General features: G+C 49.4%; 1 protein-coding gene across 1 annotated transcript in view; it reads left to right on the top strand.

The window, feature by feature from the left end:
* Positions 1 to 22,407, top strand: part of LGR6 (leucine-rich repeat containing G protein-coupled receptor 6) — a 149,620-nt gene that overhangs the window by 46,197 nt on the left and 81,016 nt on the right. The window contains exons 2-3 of the mRNA XM_009320379.1: positions 6,345 to 6,416; positions 18,009 to 18,080. Coding sequence (XP_009318654.1) covers positions 6,345 to 6,416; positions 18,009 to 18,080 — 144 coding nt within the window. The remainder of the gene's footprint in view (positions 1 to 6,344; positions 6,417 to 18,008; positions 18,081 to 22,407) is intronic.

Below are 22,407 nucleotides of genomic sequence, written 5' to 3'. Positions count from 1 at the left end.
ACAGAGTACCCCACTGCTGAGTCCTTGAAGATCTGCCCCTTGAACCATGAGCTTACAGAAACCTTGTAGATGAAAGATCTGCTTGAAGGCAGTTACTTCCCCCTGCTCTCATGGCAGGAGGACACAGGCTTCTCATCATGCTGAGTGACAGAGGGACCCGTAGAGAGCACCTCAGGGGACTGAAGCTAGTGATCAGACTTTCTGCCCCTTTGGAGTACAGAGAGAGATGGCTGGGGAATGTCTTCTCCCACCCATAGCTAGGAGCGGCTCTTTCTGTAGGAAATGTCCTAGCCCTGTGACGGCTTCCAGGAGAGCACCATCTCCCTGCCAGTCATGTGCACTTTGCAGATCTTGAGCCAGATGCACATCGGGTTCTGAAGGTTATGTGCTTGGCCTCAGCTAAGACCATATCACTGTACATTTCACCTTCAAACCCTCCTGACTGAGCAGCCACAATCTCGTTGTGTTACTCCAGTGTGGCTTCAACCTGTTTTGCTTTAGGTCTGTTGACTGCTTGTGTTAATTCACATTAGACTGCATCTCTGGGGAAACACTTTCCTTATAGTCTGGGAAGACGCATACCAGGAGCTTTGGGGGTGACGGACAGGGTTCATTGCTCCCCAATTTTGTGGGCAGCTTTTAGACACCTTGAGTTTGTGTGAGACACATCAATCCCGCTGTCCCTAGAGGTATGTCCTGGGGATATTGCTTAGGCCTATCTTGGGCATTATTGCAGGGTGCCGTTCATGCAGACCCACATATTGTAGCGTAAAAAACTTCCCTTTTGGCCTAAGACCATGCACTTCTACAAGGTCCTGCAGGTGTCTTCACCAGAGCTGGACAGAGTCTACTGGGACTGTGCTGCTCCCCGCAGGGACATCCATGGCTCCACGTTTCAGAGCACCAGCACTACAGCCTGCATCCCACTTGCCCGAGCAATTATGCCAAAGATAAATTCCTTTGATCTTTAAAGCTCATATGATCCCTGAACTAAAACACTGTGGTAACCATCTCCTAGTGCTGTTAAAGAGCATGGCAGACAGTCCTACTGGGGTATCCAAAGCATGGTATGTGTCACATCATTTTTTGGTAAGGAAGATCAGCTAATCAGTGAATAATCAAAGGTTGTTCATGAAAGAAGGCGACATCAAAGCAAATAATTTAAGGAACCCCTCGAGGGCCAGAGTAGTTGTAAGGTCTGAGGCTGAATCACATGAGCTCAGTTTCCATGAACTGTGTCTCAGTTTTCCTGCAGGTACAAGTTAGAAATGCTTACGATAAATGTTTAGAATTAGTTGGGGAAGGGGGGGGGGATGTTAAATCACACTAATTATAGCCATGATGGCTTTGGTGCAGTGCCATTAGAAAGCATAGGTAATTTCAACACCTAATGCAAGAGGCCTTAAAAAACATTGCTTCACAAGTAAATGGGGGTGATACCAGAACAGAGTTTCAGTTTCAGGAGCAGTGGAGTAGTTCACTTTACTGTCAGCATTTCAGACCACAGCAATGCAAAATGATTTGACAGCGAAAGGTTTCCTACTTTTATTTGATAGCTTGCAGAGAAGACCGACAGGCCAGTCACTGGGGAAAGAGGAACACGGGAGCTCTGCGACAGGAGAGGGATGGCTTGTCCCAGGTCACCAATACAGTGTGGTCTCATGAACTCAAAGGCAAGAATCTGGACAGTTCCTCTGCTGATCCTACATTGCAAGCCTGGGTGAAACTGTAGCACCCCATTTCATCTCCTACCTTTCTGATTTCTTTTTGAGTTTAAGGGACTTCAGGATCTGAATTATGTTCTTTATGCATTTCTATAATGCCTGCTATGGTACGGTCACCATCTTTGTAGTGGTTTCTCCAGTGCAGATGACAATAGCCATGCTTAGACATGAGTGACCCAACACTTCTTTGACTCCACTGGATGCTAGTCACTCAAAAGAGAGGACTATTTTAGAAAGTCAAAGTCATTGACAGAGCTGAGAAAGGTCAGAGGAGTCCCTAGTCCATTTAGTCCATGAATCCCTTCTGCCAGATGTTGCTGAAAAAAAAATCCAGCAAGGTTCAAATACTATGGGTTCCTTTTAAAATTAACTAAATGTGGCTGGCTGAATTAACCACCCTCAAACACTTGAAGAGATAAATAACTTTCCTGATTACCCTGACAGGAAGTATTTCCACTCTTGCATGCACTGGGGATGTACATAACACAAGAAACCTTACTAACAGGAAAAGCATGAGCTTGGGAAAACACAGCAACAAGTCAACAACGTCTTTACATGAGTAATAAGTCAAATATTTACTCCCACAACATTTCAGCAAGAATCCTGTGCCTCAGCTTTCACACAAGCATGGACAGCCTGTGGAGAAACATCTCGTACTTTTGTGGCTAGCAAAATCACCAAGCCCAGGACTGTGCTCAGGAAGTTCATTTCCAGCCCTTGGAGGAACTTGTTCTTACTTCACACCATCTGTCCTTGCACCATCCCCTCCATGCTGTCCTCATACCATGGCCAGTCCAGGAAGTCCACCACACCAAGCCAAGCGTGATGTCCACTGTTCTAGAGGACCTGATGTGGGCCCACCATGGGATATCACACTGGAGAGTTAACAGTAAACACAGTCCTAAAGCTGAGTCATTGGCACCATATTTGCCTCGCTGTTCATTAGCTTGCAGACCGCTACCAGGGTTTGCACTATGGGCCTCCGCTTTTCAGTATTGTGAGTGCAGATGTGTTGCAGTCAAGTCATAGAATCATAGAATCATAGAATAGTTTGGGTTGGAAGGGACCTCTAAAGGTCATCTAGTCCAACCCCCCGGCCGTGGGCAGGGACATCTTCAACTAGATCAGGTTGCTCAGAGCCCCGTCCAACCTGACCTTGAATGTTTCCAGAGATGGGGCATCCACCACCTCTCTGGGCAACCTGTGCCAGTGCTTCACCACCCTCAGCGTAAAAAATTTCTTCTTTATATCTAGTCTGAATCTACCCCCCTTTAGTTTAAAGCCATTCCCCCTTGTCCTGTCGCAACAGGCCCTGCTGAAAAGTCTGTCCCCATCTTTTTTATAAGCCCCCTTTAAGTACTGATAGGCTGCAATAAGGTCTCCCCAAAACCTTCTCTTCTCTAGGCTGAACAAGCCCAACTCTCTCAGCCTTTCTTCACAGGAGAGCTGTTCCATCCCCCTGATCATTTTCATGGCCTCCTCTGGACCCGCTCCAGCAGGTCACTGTCTTTCTTATGCTGAGGGCTCCAGAGCTGGAGGCAGTGCTCCAGGGGGGGTCTCACCAGAGCAGAGTAGAGGGGCAGAATCCCCTCCCTCGACCTGCTGGCCACGCCGCTTTGGATGCAGCCCAGGATATGATTGGCTTTCTGGGCTGCGAGCACACATTGCTGGCTCCTGCAGGACTACAAACCACCGAAGTATCCAAACACCCAAAACATCAGTGAGTTTTAAATAAAATGACGTTCCCCATGCAATAGTCTTGGAAATCAGGGCTGGATTTTTCTTCTCTGCCCCAAGAGATTGTGGGACAGAGCCACTTCCCTCAGACCTGTCCATGGCCAGGAGCCCCAGGGGTGCAAGAGAGCGAGGCAGGGGAGCAGGGCATTTAAAGAAAAGTCATGCAAGGAGGAGCTGTGAGGCTGCCAGAGTGACAGGATAATGGTATTTCTCCTCTGACTTTTGGAAGATTTCTTGAGAAACCAGTGTATTTTTTTCCTCTTCAGGATATGGATCAAGGGGGAGGGAAGAAGGGGTCAAAACATCTTTGGCCTCCCCATTACCACCAGCCACATACTGACGTACTGCTGGGTATGACTGATGCTGAGGGTCTGCGCATCCCTGCAACCCCTGCCTGCCCAGGGGTGTGGAACAGGCGGCTGTCCCCATCATGCCTAGGAAAGGGCTGGGCACCCAAAATGCAGTTCAATGAGGTTTGAAAAGTGTCTCCTGCAGTGAGAAAGGAGTATTCCGTACACTGCCAGCAGAAGGCAACTTAAGGAATTTCAGGGAGATCTGGGATGTTTCAGATCTGTGTTTTGTTTCATTGCCTTTCATTTTACGTTATTTTTCGTTATTTTTACATTGTTTCACAACATGTCAAAACATCAGACTGATTCATTACAACATAAACAGGAGACACTTTGATGTAGGAAAAAAAGATGTTTTAATGGGTGCTAAGTAGCAACTGCCGTTAGGGATTTAAAAATAAAAATAGAAGCAGCACAATATAATATTTTAACCCTTCTATTGTATCATGGGATCATCCAAATATAGAATGCAACGTTGCACAGAGAACAATATAGACAATAACTTTAGTTTTGCATTCATTCTGAGAACAGAATTTTGAATTCTCATAGGTCTTTGGGGAATTTTTCCACCATTTCTTTGGAGAGGAGAAAGTTATAAAGAAAAAACCCAAACTTTGCCAGGAGTATCTTCAAATAGGGCTCATCAAACTGCACAGTTTTGTCACAGGACACATCTCCAGAGAAACTGTAAAAGCAGCCTTTAGACCTTCCCTAGGTGTAACCTGCATCCACAAATGCCAAATAGATCTGGTCAGAAAGTGTGGGGGGGGGGGTGTTCATGGAAAATGGTGCAAAATGAAGAAGCCTACACCCCCAAACTTTTTAAGCCTCTTTACTAGCAGAACTCAGGAATTTTCTCACTGAAGAATACAAAGAAATTTGAGTAATTTTTTCAATAAACTTATTTTCCACTGAAGCAATTTCCTACCCAGAGCCCAGAGCCAGCCTGTGATGCTCCAGGGCATTTGATATGTGTCCTGCATTCTCACATCTTGGGTGAGATGCAGGATCTGGGGTCAAATGACGGTGTATTGTGCAGATGGCAGCCAGCTCAGAGATGTCCTTCTTGTAAGGCTAGGTTTTGCTGAGGGTAATTTTTCTCCTTCATGCTTCAGTGCTTGTCCTTGGCACAAGCCTCCTTCCTCCATGCATTTGTCTAACACCAAGATAGATTCCCACTGATATTGGGGGGAGGAAGGGGGGGTGTCACATCCTCCCTTAAGCTCATCAGTCTGTGTTATTTATTGGAGGAAAGAGTAAAGTAAAATGCCTTTATTTTTATGTTGTGCCTCCTTATTCTCACATTACAAGAGAGAAACCTGTCTGTCTCTGCCATTTAGTCCAAGCAGCCTGAAGGAGCCAAGCACTGTCCTGTCTATGCACAATGATCAAAAACAGCCCCTTCTTCATGATATGAGTCTAGCCTCAGATGGCATTTGACTAGTATTGCTTTGCTTGGTAGGGGATATGGCCCATTCATTCCCATTGGTTTTAACCATGCCAGCTTTTAATTCCACCTCATCTTTCCTCATAGTTGTAAAAGTTGATGCTCACTTGCAGTCACCTGAACACAACTTGCTCTAGTCATGGGTAACAAGCATGGTTTTCTTCATATGAAGCTGCTCATGAGGGCAGGGTTGTGGCTATCAAGTATCAGACCTCCTGAAGAGCCTTGTAGCTCAGAAGCATCCTTGTTTTTTCCAACTACCAGCTTGTCTAATGCACCATTTCCTGCAGACTTTGCTACTCTTATATCCTAAGACGATGACAGCTCTGCAGTGGGCAGCTCACAGTGACTCTGTGATGTGCTAAGGGCTTGAGACTCAGCAGACCCCCCTGGTCCCCTTGGCTTGTGGCACTCCTCTGTGAGGGTCTGTCAGACCCTAAGCAGATAGGAGGTGAGCCTTTATAAAGCTGGAGATGACAAAGACTCAGACAAGCACAATCAGACAGATTCCTCCCAATGGCTAAACTCAGACTTTATCACCCATGGAGCCAACCTCGAGCCCTTGTTCCTGGCACTGTTCTCTAGTTTTTCCAGTTTAGAGCAGGCTTGTCCAATAGGATATACCCCTTCTTCCATGGCTCACTCTCTCCTCAAAAGCAGCTGTCTGTCCCTGCACTGGAAAAGCTCCCTGTGGTGTCTGGCATGACCAGCAATCATTTTTGGGCCCAAGGACATACTGTCCTACCCTAGCGTCACTGGGCTTCCTGTTCACTGTCCAAAACATGTGAGACACTAATACTCCTTGTGCTGTTAGGAAATGTCCTAACGTCGTCCATAACCTGGAGAAGCTCAGGCAGACCGCCTTGAAGGAACAAGTGTCTCTCTCTGGTTACTCCTCTTCATCCCTTTGCAGGCAGAGCCGGGGCTGTGATAAGATGCTAATGCTGAAATGCAGTTTGCAGGGGATTCTCTCGCTGAAGTGCTTTTCCTCTTAGCAGAGAGGGGACACAGAGCCTGGCACTGGGGTTTATTCTATGCAAATCACATCACGACTGATCAGAGACTTCTGTCTTTCTTCCCCACTAGAGATCTGAGCATGAACAACATTAGCCAGCTACAGCCCAGCACTCTCCGTCACCTGCGCTTCCTGGAGGAGCTGTAAGTATGGAGCAGCTACACTGGGCAAAGCATGGTCGTGGTGGCGGGGGGACACTGGAGAGGCTGCCTGTGGCTCCAGTAGCAACCCCCAGTGTTGTCACTGGGGCTACAGGATGAGCTGGAAGGAGGCTGCACGCTGGGAGAGGGTTTATTTGCTACTCTAGTTGTAGGATTTGATTGAGGACATTACCTTTAGGCTGAGATGGTGCATATGCCAAAAGTCAAAATAAAAGAGGACCCAATCCATTATGCAAAAATCAACACTGCACCCTGGAGCAGAGCCAGCAAACAGGGACCTTCATTCACCCTTCTGCATACAGGGTCCCCCTCACAGCCTCCTGCAGTCCAGAGACACCCTAGCTCCCAGGCACTTTGCAGTTCAGACAACAATGAGCCTGAACAATTGAAGACCAAAAAATTTGCCCCGGAGGCTGAGGTGTCCCGCCATGCACCAGTGTGTACCGTGGTCTGAGCAGGCACACTCAGACACAGCAGCAATCCCAATCCCTGGGGATCGGCATGTGGCTGTGTGTGAGTGAAGGAGTGGCGCTACTTCTGAAAGTGTGAAAATTAACCACCAGCTTAGAAACCACTGGAATCCCTTGGGAGCCCCAAAAATGGGAGCCTGGGGGGCAGAAGTTTGGGGCTGGCCATTTCTGCATGGGTAAATTGCACCTGTATGGTCTTATTCCACTTGACCATGAGAAATACCTCCAGGTGTTATTCTCATGCTGTTGCTCCTTTCAACACAATAGCTTCTGTTGAAAAACACAGTTTCTTCAAAACACAATTATTACATTGCATTAAATACTAATATTAATGCTACATTTGATGTATGTGTTGTAAACTTACTGTATATATAACACTTGCTAGAGTTTAATCTGTCTAAATGAAACACTTTGACTTTACTGAATCGGGTCTCGCAGCCACTGCCACATGTGAAATTGACATTTCAAAAATGGTAATTCCCAAAATGTCAGAATTTCCTACAGAAAAGGTGTTTTGACTACCCTGAAAGGGTGGCATTTTCATCTCCCAGATGTACTATCCCACATGCTCTGCAGTCGAGCAACCCTGAATCATCAGCATCCAGTACTGCAGCATAATGCCAGTGATGTGCACAGGTTGTGGTCCTGACCTGCCTAACACCTTACCGACACGAGCACGCTGTGTGACCGTGTGCAGTGCTCGGGTATCACTGTCATGAGCAGAAAGTCCTGTCTGTGCATTTAGAAAAGAGTTTGCAGATGAGTGTACATACTTAGGTGGACACACATATGCAAAGACAAACTTACTTCTTTGAACATTCAGTCTTGATTAAAGAGACCAGACCAGATATTGTTGTTCATTATTCCCATTACAGGTCAAATCTGATAATTACCCAATCATAGTATAGGTTTTTAACTTCAAATGGTCTTGCAACTCATCTTCATCTGTCTATAGCTTCTATTCATTAGACTTGTAAGGACCCCAGCTACCCAAACTCCTCTCCCCATTAGGCATGAGGAGCAGCAGGAGTCATTTTTTATCCTTCCTTAGCTCTGGAGCTCAAGAGAGACCTTGCCTCCATCTTGTAGCCTTTCTCTTTCCATTTTGTCAATATCTGTGTTGAAGTGTGGACACCCAAAGCATTCAATGGGGGTAGTACAGCTTTTCACACACAGAGACCATACTCTGTTGTATACAATTAACAGTTGTCTTGCTGCAAGCAATCATGTCCTGACTACATGTCATGTACAAACAGAACAGTCTCAACCAGCAATGAATAAATATTCATAGGCTCCAAAAGAGCCAGCTTCCCACAGCCAAAAATAATTATGAATGAAACAGACAAAGAGGAAAAATTTAAACAGGAAAATCTGAAAAATAATTGGAAGTTGTTAGAGAACATTTTACTAGAGGTTCAAAATGCCACAAGTCCTCATTCGGAAAGCAAAGGTATTTTGACGAGGAAAAACCATCACAGTTAGAAGAATTGGAAACTGCAGTGTTATACATCTATGCATACCCAAGTTCATGCTTGAATTTGATAGCAATAATACAGTAATCCTATTTATGGAAATCAAGAAATTGATATGAAATGGAGCAAGAAAGGATTTTTGTATATTATCAGAAATCTAAACTGATTCTTTCAACAACAGCTTCTAGACAGGGACCATGTGTTTTATTCATTAAAACACATTATTCATAGGGCTGTCATCAACCAGTAATACAACTTGCCTGGCATTTCCTCTGCCCTTTCACTTACATCTTTACCAAACTTTCATCCCAAAACATCAGGACCATCACATTCGGGATGGGATCACCCTTTGTGCTGGGACATGCACAAGAATCAAGCAAACAAATCCTGCCTGTTTACACATCCTCAGTAGAAGTTTGTTCAGGTTTCACAGCTCAAATCTCTGCAGATTTCGTCGACTCTGAACGTATTCCCTTGGGTCTACTGGGGTGACATGTAGCACGTGAAACCAAGCCTTCAGTCTACTCCCCCCATGGAAGAACTGCCCATCCTGAGACATGTTGAGTCAGTGAAGACCAGAAAACCCTGCTGAGCAATGAGGGACAATCCAGGTATCTCAGTGCTAGTGCCTCCTGGGGAGGAGGAAGACCCTCCTGCCTGCCTGCCTGCTCTCCAGGGAGAGAAGGGCTGACAATGAAGAAGAGGGCTCTGCTGCAGCCTGTCCTTGCTGCAAGTGCCTGTCTTCAGTCAGATGGAAATCTTTCAGCAGGCTTCTCATCTCCAGGGATTTTGGGTGATCTTACAGCCCCAGCCTGCCTCATACCCTGTTATGTTCCCTGTTACATCCTTGATAAACTGAGTAAGTAACAGGCTGGAGGATGCAGCAACTGAGGACAAAACTGGCAAAATTCAATTCAGGGTGAACTGAAACTGATGTTCTGGGGCTTTTGTCAGCCCAAAAGAGTTCCTTGACCTGAAACAAAAAAAAATTGTTTCATTTTCAGGTTACTTCTTAACCTTTACTCTTTTACTTTGGGTCAAACTTGAAAAGAAAATGGTATTTCAAATGGTATTTGCTTTATTGCAAAGATGACTTAAATAAGATGCTTGAACATTCTGAAAAAAATCACAGGTTCCTCAGCCAAAAATATTTGCCAAATTCAACACAGACTTTCAAATCTCCTTTTCAGGTCCCCTGGAAACTCTTATATGTTAGGGATGTTTTTACCTTGGTCTAATGCTGAGAAACATCCCAGAAACTCCTGACACCCCTAGCCCTTGAACACGTGTGAATGTGATCTGTAACCCTCAACTTCTTTGACAGTCAGAGAAAGTCCATGTTCCTCTGCCTCCTCCATGAGCTCTTCATAGTTCCTCTCTCCTGCTCTGCCGCTGCCAATCTTCTCTCGTTAGATCTAGTCCCAGTAGCCCAGGGTCACAGCGGCCTGGAGGACAGCTGGTGTTTCACACATTTTATGATTCCTCTTCTTTCTGTTGTGCCTCTATTTTAGCACCGTCTCAGGCTCCCCAGGAGGGTGGAGTTTCATGAAAGTCAGAGGTCAGCTGGACTCAAGGCTCAGCTTGTGCGTGGAACTGGGGTTCAACCAAGGAACAGGAATGATGGGAAGGGGAAAGAAAGCTGCAAAAAGGGGTAGATGGAGCGTGTGTGTCCCATGGACACTGACAACAAATGTGCCACATTGCACACCCTTCAGGCTGCTGTGGAGCACTGCGAATCCAGGTTGCCAGATCCACCTGAGCCCCGAGTATGTCAGTCCTCTGCAGGCACCGATGCCGGGTGGGGACATGCAGGGAGGAAGTGAGAGCAGGGTGGCACCTGAGGGTGTTGAGGACAGCAAAGCAATCACCCAGGCCACACCATGATGTCCAGCCAGGCTGTGTCCCACAGGACATTTCGGCATTGGCTCAGCTCCCCTCCAGAGACCAAATGGCTTTGTCCCACAAGGGATCGGAGGCAATGCTGTGGTCAGGGCACAAATGAGGGCATCAGGACCGCCCCAGCTCAAACTGCTCGCTCACTGTGTGGTCTGGGTAAAGCAATTTTCCCTGCCAGTGCCTCTATTTACCCATCCATCCAGTGATGAGAATGGGCCTCTCAGGTGTGCCGGGACCTGTTAGTCATTAGTTTTTACTGCAAGCTGCTCAGGAAGGTGTTGCAGATGCAATTAGCACTCATGCTCGGAGGCTGCCAAAAGACCAGATTCTCCAGTCACAGCTGGCTTTGAAGAGGCAGCACCACCGAGGACTCCTCTCCAACGGCTCTCCATCAGTCTGTGCTCTCCTCTGTCAGCACCAGCCTCCAGCTCCAGTGGGGAAACAGCACAGAAACAGGAGAGGCTGTGCTGAGAGTAGGCACGGTCCCAGCCCAGGCACTCACCAGTCCTCCCCTCCAAAAAAAGCCTCCAGTGATAGAGGTGTTCAGACCTGGGCCTCACACAGGCAGGGAGAAGCTCGGAGTTTAGTGTGTCTCCTCTTTGTTTCTTTCTTCTTTTTTTTCTTCTTTTCTTTCTTTCTCTCTTTTTGGCAGCAGGAAGATTGTTTAAAGTTGCTAATAAATTCCAGTTAATGAAGCCTGAAAAGCCAGAGCTGGGAGCCAAGAGAAACAAGAGCAATCAGTACAGAAGGAATAGAAAGAGGATCTTGAAAGCGGGCCTGGGAATAATAACATGTTGAAATGTGTTCGCCGGCAAGGGCTTTGTTACCGCGCTTTGAATCCAAACACGAGTGCTTGGTGCCAAGAAGAGAAACTGCAGCCAAAGGCAGGTGTTCATTGCCATTCACCTCTTGCTTCGGGGCACAGCGGCAAGATCAGACCCCTTCCCAGCCACTGGCTCTTTCACCTGCCTCTTCTCAGGCCCCGAGGGCAGAGGGACTCACCGTCACGGGGAGTGCCATGCTTCTGCATCTATGCAGGCACAGTAGACTCAGGACCCACACCGTGGCCTCCCCTTGCAGGCTGTTCCCTTTCCTAGGCAGCTCTTGCAACTCAAGAGACTGGAGGCCAAGAAACAGCATAAAAGCAAAACAATAAAATGCAAGCCTGTATGCCGGGAATGTGAACACAGCAGCCCTCTCCTCCTCCCCTGCACCAGGAGAAGAAACCCCCTTCCCACTCCTCTTCCCATGCGGGTGCAAGGACTAGTGGAGCCATCACGTATTACGGAGCACCAGCACTGCTGCAGTGTGTCTCTGCCTGGTGTTGGAGCACCCACCAGCTCCCAGACAACTGACACATCTGTCTTTGGGGGTATTGTCCAGCACAGGGTCTCACTCCAAGGCAATCTCATTCTTGTGAGAGGCAGCACTGCAATAATGCTGGCTTTGGGGCATGACTCCTTCTGGAGTGATAGCTCTGCTGTCTAAAGGGGTGCTGACATTTCTGGGTCATGTTCAAGTGTGCTGGCACCATGGTGAAAAGCCTTTCCTGAGTAGTGCAGTGACATGTCTGGAGTAGGGTGCTCCTAGGACAGGAGCTTTGGTGGGTTTCCATGACATAGCAGGCCCCAGAGGTCTCTGGCACAGAGACAAACGCTTGTAGGGCCACGACCTTGCTTTGCCATGTTGACATTTGGAGGCAGCATCACTGCTCCCTACATAGCCACCTTGCCTGACACAGCTCTCCATTTCCAAATGGCTGTAGGTGAGGAGCTGCAGCTCCTCTGAATGCCTGGGCACCATGGTTCCCCCAGGATGCTGCCTAGATCCTGTGTCTGAGAAGGTACCAGGATGTTGCGACGGAGCGCACTGCTGTAGCTCTTCTGCAACTTGTTAGCAATAAGGGAGCTAGCCCTGGTTCATCCAGGACTTTCTGTCCTCCTGGTTGACATTGCTCCTTGGCAGAGGACAGCACTGGTTGTCGATTCAGTAGGTGGGCAATAGCAGAGAGAGGGTTAAAGGATAATAATTCTGATGAAGCCTTCCAAAGGTACAATCATCTGGCATGGTGCAAAGACAGATGTTGGCCAAGGTACAGGTGGGGACACGGGAAGAGGGCTTCTAGGGGATTCTCCATCTTGGACGTTGAAAAAGGAAGTAAAGTTATTGAAGGAGCCCAAGTTACATTCAAAATGTTGTGAAAATTTAGAGATTTCAATTCTTTTTCTACTCCAGTTAGGCTGGGGATAGTATTCAGCATTTGAAAAATCCTTGCAAGTGAGGATAGCTGGCCCCAATTTTCCTGAAAACTGCCTTCCAAATGACTAACTCTGTTCTGAGATACCCCAAGTGGGGCACCCAGCGTAGAGTCAAAAGTCAAAACTGCTCTGAAGGCTTGGAGGAAACAAAACTCCCCTGAAAACCTTGATAGTTTATAATATAAGGGGATGGAGTGAATCATAGAATCATAGAATAGTTTGGGTTGGAAGGGATCTCTGAAGGTCATCTAGTCCAACCCCCCTGCCGTGGGCAGGGACATCTTCAACTAGATCAGGTTGCTCAGAGCCCCGTCCAACCTGACCTTGAATGTTTCCAGGGATGGGGCATCCACCACCTCTCTGGGCAACCTGTGCCAGTGTTTCACCACCCTCAGCATAAAAAATTTCTTCCTTATATCTAGTCTAAATCTACCCCCCTTTAGTTTAAAGCCATTCCCCCTTGTCCCGTCACAACAGGCCCTGCTAAAAAGTTTGCCGCCATCTTTTTTATAAGCCCCCTTTAAGTACTGATAGACTGCAATAAGGTCTCCCCTTAGTGAAGGCATTCAGTGTCCTGTATTGGGTTGTTCATTAAGGAGTTGTGTCTTATTAAATCTTACTTGGCAAATGAATCCAAACTAGCTTGCATATGAACATTCGTGTGGGTTGAAAACTGGCTTGAGGACCATAAACAAAAGAAACGAATGCCATCAATCTATCGAGTTGGAACAGGCATTCGGTGGGGGCATGGAGAGCAGAGTTAGAAACAGGCCTGCGTAGTCTCCTCCTCAGGGATGGAACAAGGCAATAAAGACCATGTTAGAGACACCTCCAGGTGATACCAGACTAGGACCAGCTGCAGATTCCTGTGTGGGAAGGGAGAGTCCAAGCGTGGCTCTTTTCTCAAATGTACCATGTTTTCACTTGCATGACTTAATTGGCTTCATTCCTGTTTTGCACCAGCACGAGAACAAACTTGAACATAGCACGGAGCCCTTGGTCCCCTGTGCGCCCAGGGGATGGCACGGTCTTGGCGTGATGACACTGTTTAGACAGGAGCGCGGAGAGTTTATCTGGGCACAGATTCTGCCTTGACAGTGTTAGTGCTTGAGAAATTAACCAGAGCAGGAGATCAAAGGGGGAGGCTGACATGCTCAATAAAGATCTGGCAAGGGGAAAATTCCACCGGGATATGGACACACATGTTTGTCCTGTCCTGCCAATGGGCAATGTTCCTGCCTCCTAATGTGAATGATAAGGGCATCATCGTGTTGCCTGAGCACATGACATGAGTGATCATGCCCAACAAACAGCCTTTGGGTGTGCCATGGAAGTTGTAGCATGACCAAGAAGCCCAAGATATAGGAGGGGGTGGGAGCCTGTGGTAACTGAACTGCAGCAACCATGAGGTGGTAAACCATGAGTTTGTTCCAACTTGGAGTGTATTGGGAATGCACATCAAAGCCTGGAGGAATGTTCCCAGAAATCACAGGAGTGGGGAAGGGGGGGGAGCAGAATCTAAAATCCACTAAACATGCGAGCTTCCCAAAGCAAGCAAGCCAACTCCTGCTCTCGCCCTTCCCTTCCACCTGCCCCTTCTCTCCCTCTTCCATCGGTCACTTTAAATATAGAGCTTTCCCCTTCTCCCAATCCCATCTCATGGTGTAGGCTCCAGGACGGCAGGGCATACAGCTGAATCAAGTCTGCCTATCCTAAAAAGAGACCTGAGCTGGCCTGGAGCAAAGCTCGTGTGCTGTGGACCAGACATTCACCCCTGCAGGAGCAGCTCCTCTTCCCGCTATGTGCTTAGGGTACAAGGGAATGCCACCTCTCAGTCCTTCTTGGTGGGGTTATTTGCTTCAGTCTTCTCCACAGAAGGAGCAAGTGAAGAGCTGTCTCAGGGGAAGTCTTACTGGCAGCATCACTTCAAATGTTATTGTTCCCTTTCAAATGGAAAGGAAGGGACCATTTCAGTGAATTTCCTGTGGGATCTGGCTTCTGGAGATGTGTTCAACAGGTGTCTGTCTGCCAGGCTGGAAGATTTCTGAAAAGTTTGAGTGAGAGGGACAGAGGGAACCAAGCACCAGGGAGATTGCCAAGTGCCATAGACAGAGGAAGGGTCAACACACAGGGAGTCTTTTGTGTCTCCGGTCTCTTATGAACTGGCACAGGAGCTAACAACATGGAAGCAAGCATCTCTTCCCAGTGGCCACTCCTCCTGCTGGACAGGACACCCCAAAAGACCTACCCATTCCTGACCTACTTTCAGAGACATGGGACAGCCATGCTCCCTTGCCTGGGACACCTGGCTACCACCCACAGCATCCTGCAGCTCCGGTCCTGGGAGGTACAGCAAACCTCCAAATCCCACACCTCCAGACCCTGTGTGCACATCCCGGACACGTACCCCTCTAGGAAAGCGAAACCTCAGCCTGTGTGCACGAACACAGACATCTCCCACCTGCCAGGCTCTGCATGCATAGAAGTAAATTTCTTTACTGAGAGTGGTTAAACCTTGGAACAGGCTGCCCAGGGAAGTGGTTGAGTCACCATCCCTGGAAGTATTTAAAAGACATGTAGATGAGGTGCTTAGGGACATGGTTTAGTGGGCATGGTGGTGTTGGGTTGACGGTTGGACTCGATGATCTTAGAGGTCTTTTCCAACCTTAATGATTCTATGATTCTAAGTAAGCAGAGCCCATCTTAAACCCCAACGGCACTGGCAATTGCCTTGGGAGGTGGATTGAGTGAAGTGGTTGTGGCTGGTGCCTCCCTTTGTGCCTGCTCCTTGGCTCGGCATGGAGCTCTACACCTTGAGGAGAGGAGCTAGGCTGCCCTGGCAAGGGGGAGGAGGTAAAGCTAGAGAGAGAAGACCCAGAGGCCAGAGGTGAGCCAGGGACACGGCATAGTCTGTGTGGCAGGGCCAAGGAAAAAAGCAGTGGCAACAGGGGAGGCATGGCTGACTTTCCTGGGGCTGGGGGATGCTTTGTGCCTCTAAATGCATCCAGAGATGGTGCCCAGTGAAACCAGGGCATCTCCCACAGAGTTGTTTTTCCTCTCATATTCTGTTTTGCCCATGGTGCTGCGATGCCATGAGCTGGCTCAGCATGTGTCCACCAGCACACAGGGCTCCCTGCCACCCTGTTCTGAGGCCAGGAGCCCCAGCCTGGGCTCCATTCAAGCTCCACACTCCTCTCCTGCTAATCCTGGAGGTCCCAGATCCATTTAGGGACCTAGCAAACACTTAAACACATCCAGGACAGTGAACATAAAGATGCAGAGCTGCCAGGAAACAAGTCGAGAGGCACATTTAACCGTGAATACATGTAGACTACTGCCAGCAAAGGCATGGGGGCACCTCCAGGGAGGTGAGGACAGACAGCCCCCCGCAGAGCAAACGCAGCCTGGTAGGATGGATGCTGGGAGCAGGCTGAGGATGCCGTGCAGGAACACCTCTCCTCCAGGCAAGCACTCCAGTCTCCTGGACAACACTCCCTCCCATGTGGAAATCAGCAATCAAAAGGAGCAATTACCCCAAATCACAGCCCCCAAGTGACAAATAGCCCAGCCTGCCAGGCAGCTTGCATACTGCAGAGAGGCAGGTTACAACCTGCTCACACACATTAAAGAGACGACCCTGTGCTGTTTATGCTGTCGGAGGCCTAATTATGGGAGCAATTTTCTCTAGATTCCCGAGGGGAGAGACAGGGAGGGAGAGAGCTCGGGCACCCGCACATGCCTGCCCCGCAACTGGTGAGTGTGGCTCCCCAAAACAGCTCAGATCCTCTCCATGACCTTTGCAGAGTCCTCACTGTGATGCACTCTGCTTCCAGACTGGATTATGCTGCTCATCCTCAACACCTGTCTCCTTCACAGCCAAAACGTCTAAAAAGAAACAGGCTTTGTCAATGCTAAATGAATACAAGCTTGCCAGCATCTGTGCCCAACCTCTTGGGCCTGGTTTGGACTTTCTAAGAGATTGAAGATGAGCCTGGTCACAAATGATGTTCACTGTCTCCTTTGGGAGATGCAATATTCCACTCCAAGTCAAGCGGACAGCAACAAGTTTCTTACCCTGTGACTATGGAGAAGTACAACTTTGACCTCTGACCACTTGGGGATCAGAAAGTAAAGCACAAATGCGGTAGTAATTTGGGGTCTTAATCAGGTTGTTGAACCTGTCTTCATGATTTCTGGCTGATGGGCACTGGGACTTGGTCCATGTTTGTCTTCATGGGAGAAACAGGAGGAGAAGGCGAAGATTCTCCTTAGGTCAAGCCTAGACTCAAGAGCACTGGACTTTACTCCTGGCTCCACCACAGGCTCCCACCATGGTCTCTCAGGACCGCTGTCCTCGTCAGTGAAAGTGATGGTAACGGTGATGCAGTTTCCAATGTCAGTGAAAAATCCAAATACCTGTTAATGTCCCAGCCTGCTCTGGGCCTTGCTAAAATTTGAGCACTCTGATCAGATGATTCACAATGGTGAATTCCACAGGTTTCCTTGGATAAATTGTTTCAGCCAGTTCTGAACATTGTCCCTTGGTCTTTGTGCTGTGTCCCTGATGATCACGCTCTCTTTTGTGATGCTGCTCTTCACTTTTGTCTTCCTCTCCCATCCCTTCACATTCATCTCCTTCCCTGGCTGCATTGTCCCTATCTTCATCTTCCCTCCTACAGTTTTCTCCAGCCATAGCTCATCTGAGAACAACTTCTGACTTTTCTGTCCTGGATTTGGAAACCATACTCAGATGAGCTGGCTCTATTGTGGCACCTGCATGGTACCCCCCAGCCCCAGCCCTTTCCCTGGTCTCCCCTCACAGCAGCAAAACCAAACTCTTATGTGTTGAAGGAGCTGGGCCTTAGCTGTGATCACACATGTCAAAGCAGGGCTGGGAATGAGGCAGTGGAAGTAAATCAGGTGGCATCAAGCTTTGATGGACAGGACAAAGGGGAACCTGCAGGATGCAGAAACAGGCCACATGCAGACAAAAGGGACAGATAAGGGTCCATGATTTAGGGATAGTCCTCCCAGGACCATGCATAAGCAGAAAGTAGCTCTTCCCCTGCTCCACCTTCACTGCCAGGCATCTGGCATAGAGCAGGGTCTGTAGGTTGGTCAGTGCCCTCGAGCAGAGGTCCCTCTCACAGGCAGCCTGTGCTGTAATTTCCGTGGAGTGGGATCCTCTGCGGGTACCCAGGGAATGCCTTCAGCCATGAGCTGTCACTGGATGCTGAAAACACTGGATTCAGGTCTAGCAGGAGTAATAAGCTATTATTTCTTTGCCTATTTGGCAAGCTGTAAGAGGGGATCCTCTGCAAAGGTTGCCTGAGCGCACGACCACGGCTCAGTTTGCAGGTCTCACAGCCTCCTCCCCAAGGGGGCTGTGGCAAGATCCATGAATTGTTAAGCCTCTGCAGACAAGGGACTGTCATTACAAGGATGTTGACACATTACTGGCTCTTCTTTTTGCTGCAGACGCCTCTCTGGAAACCAGATCTCCAGGATCCCAGGGGAAGCTTTCTCTGGCCTCTACAGCCTGAAAATTCTGTAAGTAACTCGCTCCCCTCTGCAGAGCTACCACTGCCCCTGCCTCCCCCAGGCCCTCATGCCAGGCACTGGCCACGCAACAAGTCTTGCAGCCATCCAGAGGGGAATGCAAGGTTACAAGGTGGTGTGGTGTCAGTTATTAAACCCACGCTGGCTAATATGCCCCTTAGCGAGTGGGGAGCTGTGTCCCACCCCAAGAACCACCCACCCCCCTGCACCGCTTCCTTGCTTCTGCTACAGCAAACCATGAGCAAGTCACCTCCAGGGCACAGCCCTCCATGCTGTGTGAAAACATGCCACAAGAAAATCTGCAGAGGTTCACATTTTGCATAAAACTCACCAAATGCCCTGATGTGGTGTCCCCCCAGATGTGTTGTCCAGACCCCAGACTGGCCCCCATCTGCTCTGATGCAGCATCTTGGGGATGGGTTGGAGCAACCCGAAGGTCCAGATATCTGCACTCTGGCAGGCGCTGTGGAAAGCTCCTGTGCCCTGCTCAGCTCAGCTGCCTCTTTGCAAGCAGCCTGCCCTTGCTGCAAACTTCTGCATGGCCCAGGAGGCTTCTGCAAAGCTCTGGAGTGACCTTCCCCTGGGAAGGGTGGGATCCTTGGACAGTCTGACTTCAGCCTGAGCCCAGCCTGCCCACAGGGGCGGTGGGGACACGTGCAGCTGTGTCCAGGAGCACTGCCGACATCAGGCCGTGCCTGGGAACCACCAGCCCTGGTAAACAAAGGCTTTCTTGTCATTGTGGGCAGGCCACCCACCTCTGCCTGTCCAGTGGGGAAGGTCTGAGTGACAAAGGTTACCAGCAAGTTCCTCCCCAGGGTATTTTCCTCTGGGCCGGGGTGCCTCACTGCTCGTGCAGTCACACCGCTTTTTGCATCTGTGTGACAGTCCAGCAGGGTCTGTGCAGGGTATTGAGGTGGGAGTCCCTTTCTCCCTTTCAGGAACCATCTTAAAAATCTCCTGCAATAAACATTTAATCCCCAAGGGGATGTTTTGAACTCAGCCGCAATGTGAAATTGTTGTAGCCGGTCCAGTTTATACAGAGCGAGCAGGTACAAACCTGCTCCCAGGATTAGAGAGTATAAGGCTGTTTACTACGTCTTCTGAAGATGTAAAGTATGAATCCTGCCCTAAATCTCAGGGCTTAGAGATTTATCCATCCCCTGCATTAGGCAACAAATCAAAGGAACTGAGGAAAAACCGCAGCTCTCCCACCCAATTTCAACAAGAGGAACTTTCTACTCCGGGAACGCGAGAGCTTTTAAAGCTGCTTTTGATCAATTTCTACTTTTGTCAAGCCCAGGTAACTACTGGTGCAGAGTACAAGAATGAAGCCTCCCTTCCGGAGCCAGCACGGCTCGCTGCAGGTGGCAGAAGGAGAGGAGCATACTCTCTCGCCCCACCGCCCACGTGCAGACAGGCTCATGGACACCCTGTGTGCTCCACCATGGGACAGCGTCAGGAGGGACACATTCACAAGTGACCCCATTGTAAGGAGAGGCTTGAAGGATCAGATCATTTCCAGCTCGGAAATGGTCACATGGAGAAGCTTGCTCCAGGCTGTCTTGTGAGAGCTGAAGTTGGTGTCCTCATGCTTCAGGACAACCTGCCTTGCTCTCAGCCAGGCTGTGCCCAGTGACACAGGGTGGCACCTGGGCTGTCATACCAACAATTCTGGCTGCAGGGCTGTTAATTTACTTATTTAATTAAAGTTAAATTTACTCTAATGACCCGACCTTTCCCATGGAGGTATGCAGAGGACTAGCCCAGCTGCAAGGCCAGGAAGGAAAGGTTGATGCTCACGGTGACTGGCCCATCCAGACCCTGCCATGGGCCTCTTATTTAAACAAGTTCCTGCTTCCTAAAAACAGGGGCACTGCCAGCCCTCATTTCACTGGGAGCATTTCACTTTCCAAAGACTCTGATGCTTTCCTGGCCAGGTTTGCAGCCTGTGTGTGTTGGCCTGTCATGTGCTCTTGCTATAGGAGATGCTCTGATTACTTTCTGTAATGATACCGTGGGCTCCACGGGAGTGAGGTCACCGGCAGATGCAGTTGCAGGTCCCTGCACCCTCCAGGAACAGCAATCATTCACCCTCATCTACTTCTCTGTCACCATGAGAGTGAGGCCAGCAGTGAGGGACATGGCAAAGATAGGCTGGTCCCTGGGAATTTGCTGGAACAGGACTAGAATTTTTGCCAGGACAGACCTTAGGACCATGAGGCTTAATCACATTGGAAGGGCTCTTGGCAGGGATGGTGACTCTCACTGATTTCCTCTACTGAGAAAAGACAGAGGAAAAGCACAAGGTGCTGAAGAAGGCAGGTGAAGGCCACCATGTGTTTCCTTCAGGTTGTGGTTCAGGTCCTTCAGGTGACGGCAGCAGTGACCTAGTCAGGGCTGGTGACTCGGCAGCAGCTCAGCAGCAGCTCAGCAGGATTTGCTCCATCTCCCCAGGGACCAGGGGGAACAAGTGTCCTTCCTGGCACTGGCTTGCTGAAGAGTCACGGGCCACTCCGCCTCCCCTCTGACCTCCTCAGGACAGGAGTGTGAGTGCAGGGTGCCTTCCACATCCTCAATGGCAGCACAATAAAATCACCAAAAACCTCCAATAGGGAAAGGTGATATTATTGCCATTTTACTGGCTGGAAAAACCAAGGCAGGAACTGAGCTTGGAAGCAGGGTGCCCCTTCCCAGCCCATTGCAGAGCACCTTGCACCTTCCCTCAGAGTCTGGTTGTGGTCAGGGGTGGAGAGCAGAGCCTGGAGAGAGACTGTGGGGCTGGCTCACCCTGCTCCTTGTGCTCTGGGAGTGACCAAAAATCCTCGCCCTCTTCCCAAGCCGTGTCTCAGTTCCCTCTTCCCTTGCTGAGCTTTTCCACCCCCATCCAAGACTGCTGAGGGCAAACCCCCCCCGGTGAGCTGGCTTCTCCAAGATGTCTATGCCACCTGGCACTTTGAAACTGAGAAGAGCAGCTTCAACCCAGAAGACTGTAGCAGGCATTTGGGGCTAATGGGGAACTGCAGTGATTTTTAGGATACTGTCGCTATGGATACTACACAAATATGGGGGAGTGTAACTAGCTGTAAATTGGTGTAAACTGGTGTGCCTCCTGTAGCATACAGAAGTATGTCAGGTAACTGGGGAGAATCAGTTTGGCCCCAGTTATGTCCATGTCCTGTGGGGCTGCTGTGAAGCTACACTGTGCAGAGCACTGCATTTCACGGTGACACGAGCTGCTCACCACACTGCTCCCCATCCAGATCAGATCCTTGCTCCCTTAGGACCAGTATCACCACTCTCAAAGTCGTGTGCTTTTCTCTACACTTTAATCTCCACCAAAAAACCACAGATCTTGAAGGAGGTATCTGGAGAGGGAATCTGAAGAGCCCATGAGGCAGGAAAGATCAGAGAAAGGCTGGGATGTCAGGTATTATAAGACAGGAGTAGAGAGGAAAGTCCTGTCTCCTCACTTTAGACAGAGGCAAAGCATCGAGTTTACACTTAACCATTCTGGCTCTGTTGAAAATCAAGAGAGAAGAGGACCCAGGGAAGGCAAGTGACCCTTCAGGCTATACACTGAGCTTCCCTGGGGATGCTGGGCTCTGACAGCCAGCAAAGGCTCAGAGACAGGCTGCTGGGCTGGATACTGACCTGCACACAGACACCAGCAGTGATGCTTCTGCTCCTCTTGATGCTGGGCAGGCTTTGGCCGGGCCACGCTGTCCCATCTGGGACCTGCCCTGCAGAACATGGGGCAGCAGGAGAGCAGCCAGAGGACAATGGGGAGATGGATGAGGAAATGCCAGATCCTCACCTGTGGGGAGACGTGAATAGAAATTACAGGGGTGGTAGAAGGTTGTAATTGGGATAATCTGGTCTAGAAGAGAAAAGGCTCAGGAGGCAGCATGGGAATATCAGGCATGGAGATGTGCAGGGTGCTCACACACCACTCCTCACTGGTGGGCAAGGCAGGGCTGGGCGTGTTTGAAGCGGCTCCCTCTGACCATGCCCTCCTCCTCCTGCATCTCCTGCACAACGCTGGTCCGTGGGCAGCACAAACGGCCCCAGGTGTCCTGGTACAAGGGGCGGTCTGAGCCTCAGACACTCTGGCAGTCTCAGATCCCTGCTCCATCGACTCCTAATTTTCCTCTGTTGTCCCCCACCCCCACCCCCCTGCCATTCTCAAAATACTTCCCCTGTTCCCCTTCCCGGGTGATCTTCTCACCACCCGCTCTGCGTGGACATGGGCCAAGTGCAGGGACCACAGAGCACCGCGAGCTTCCTCGCTGCTGCACCCAGAGCCCGTTCCTGCAGGGTG

This window comes from Pygoscelis adeliae, unplaced genomic scaffold (genome assembly GCF_000699105.1).
Source record: "Pygoscelis adeliae isolate BGI_AS28 unplaced genomic scaffold, ASM69910v1 Scaffold343, whole genome shotgun sequence".
Lineage (NCBI taxonomy): Eukaryota > Metazoa > Chordata > Aves > Sphenisciformes > Spheniscidae > Pygoscelis > Pygoscelis adeliae.
This window is presented reverse-complemented; position numbering and strand designations above follow the sequence as displayed.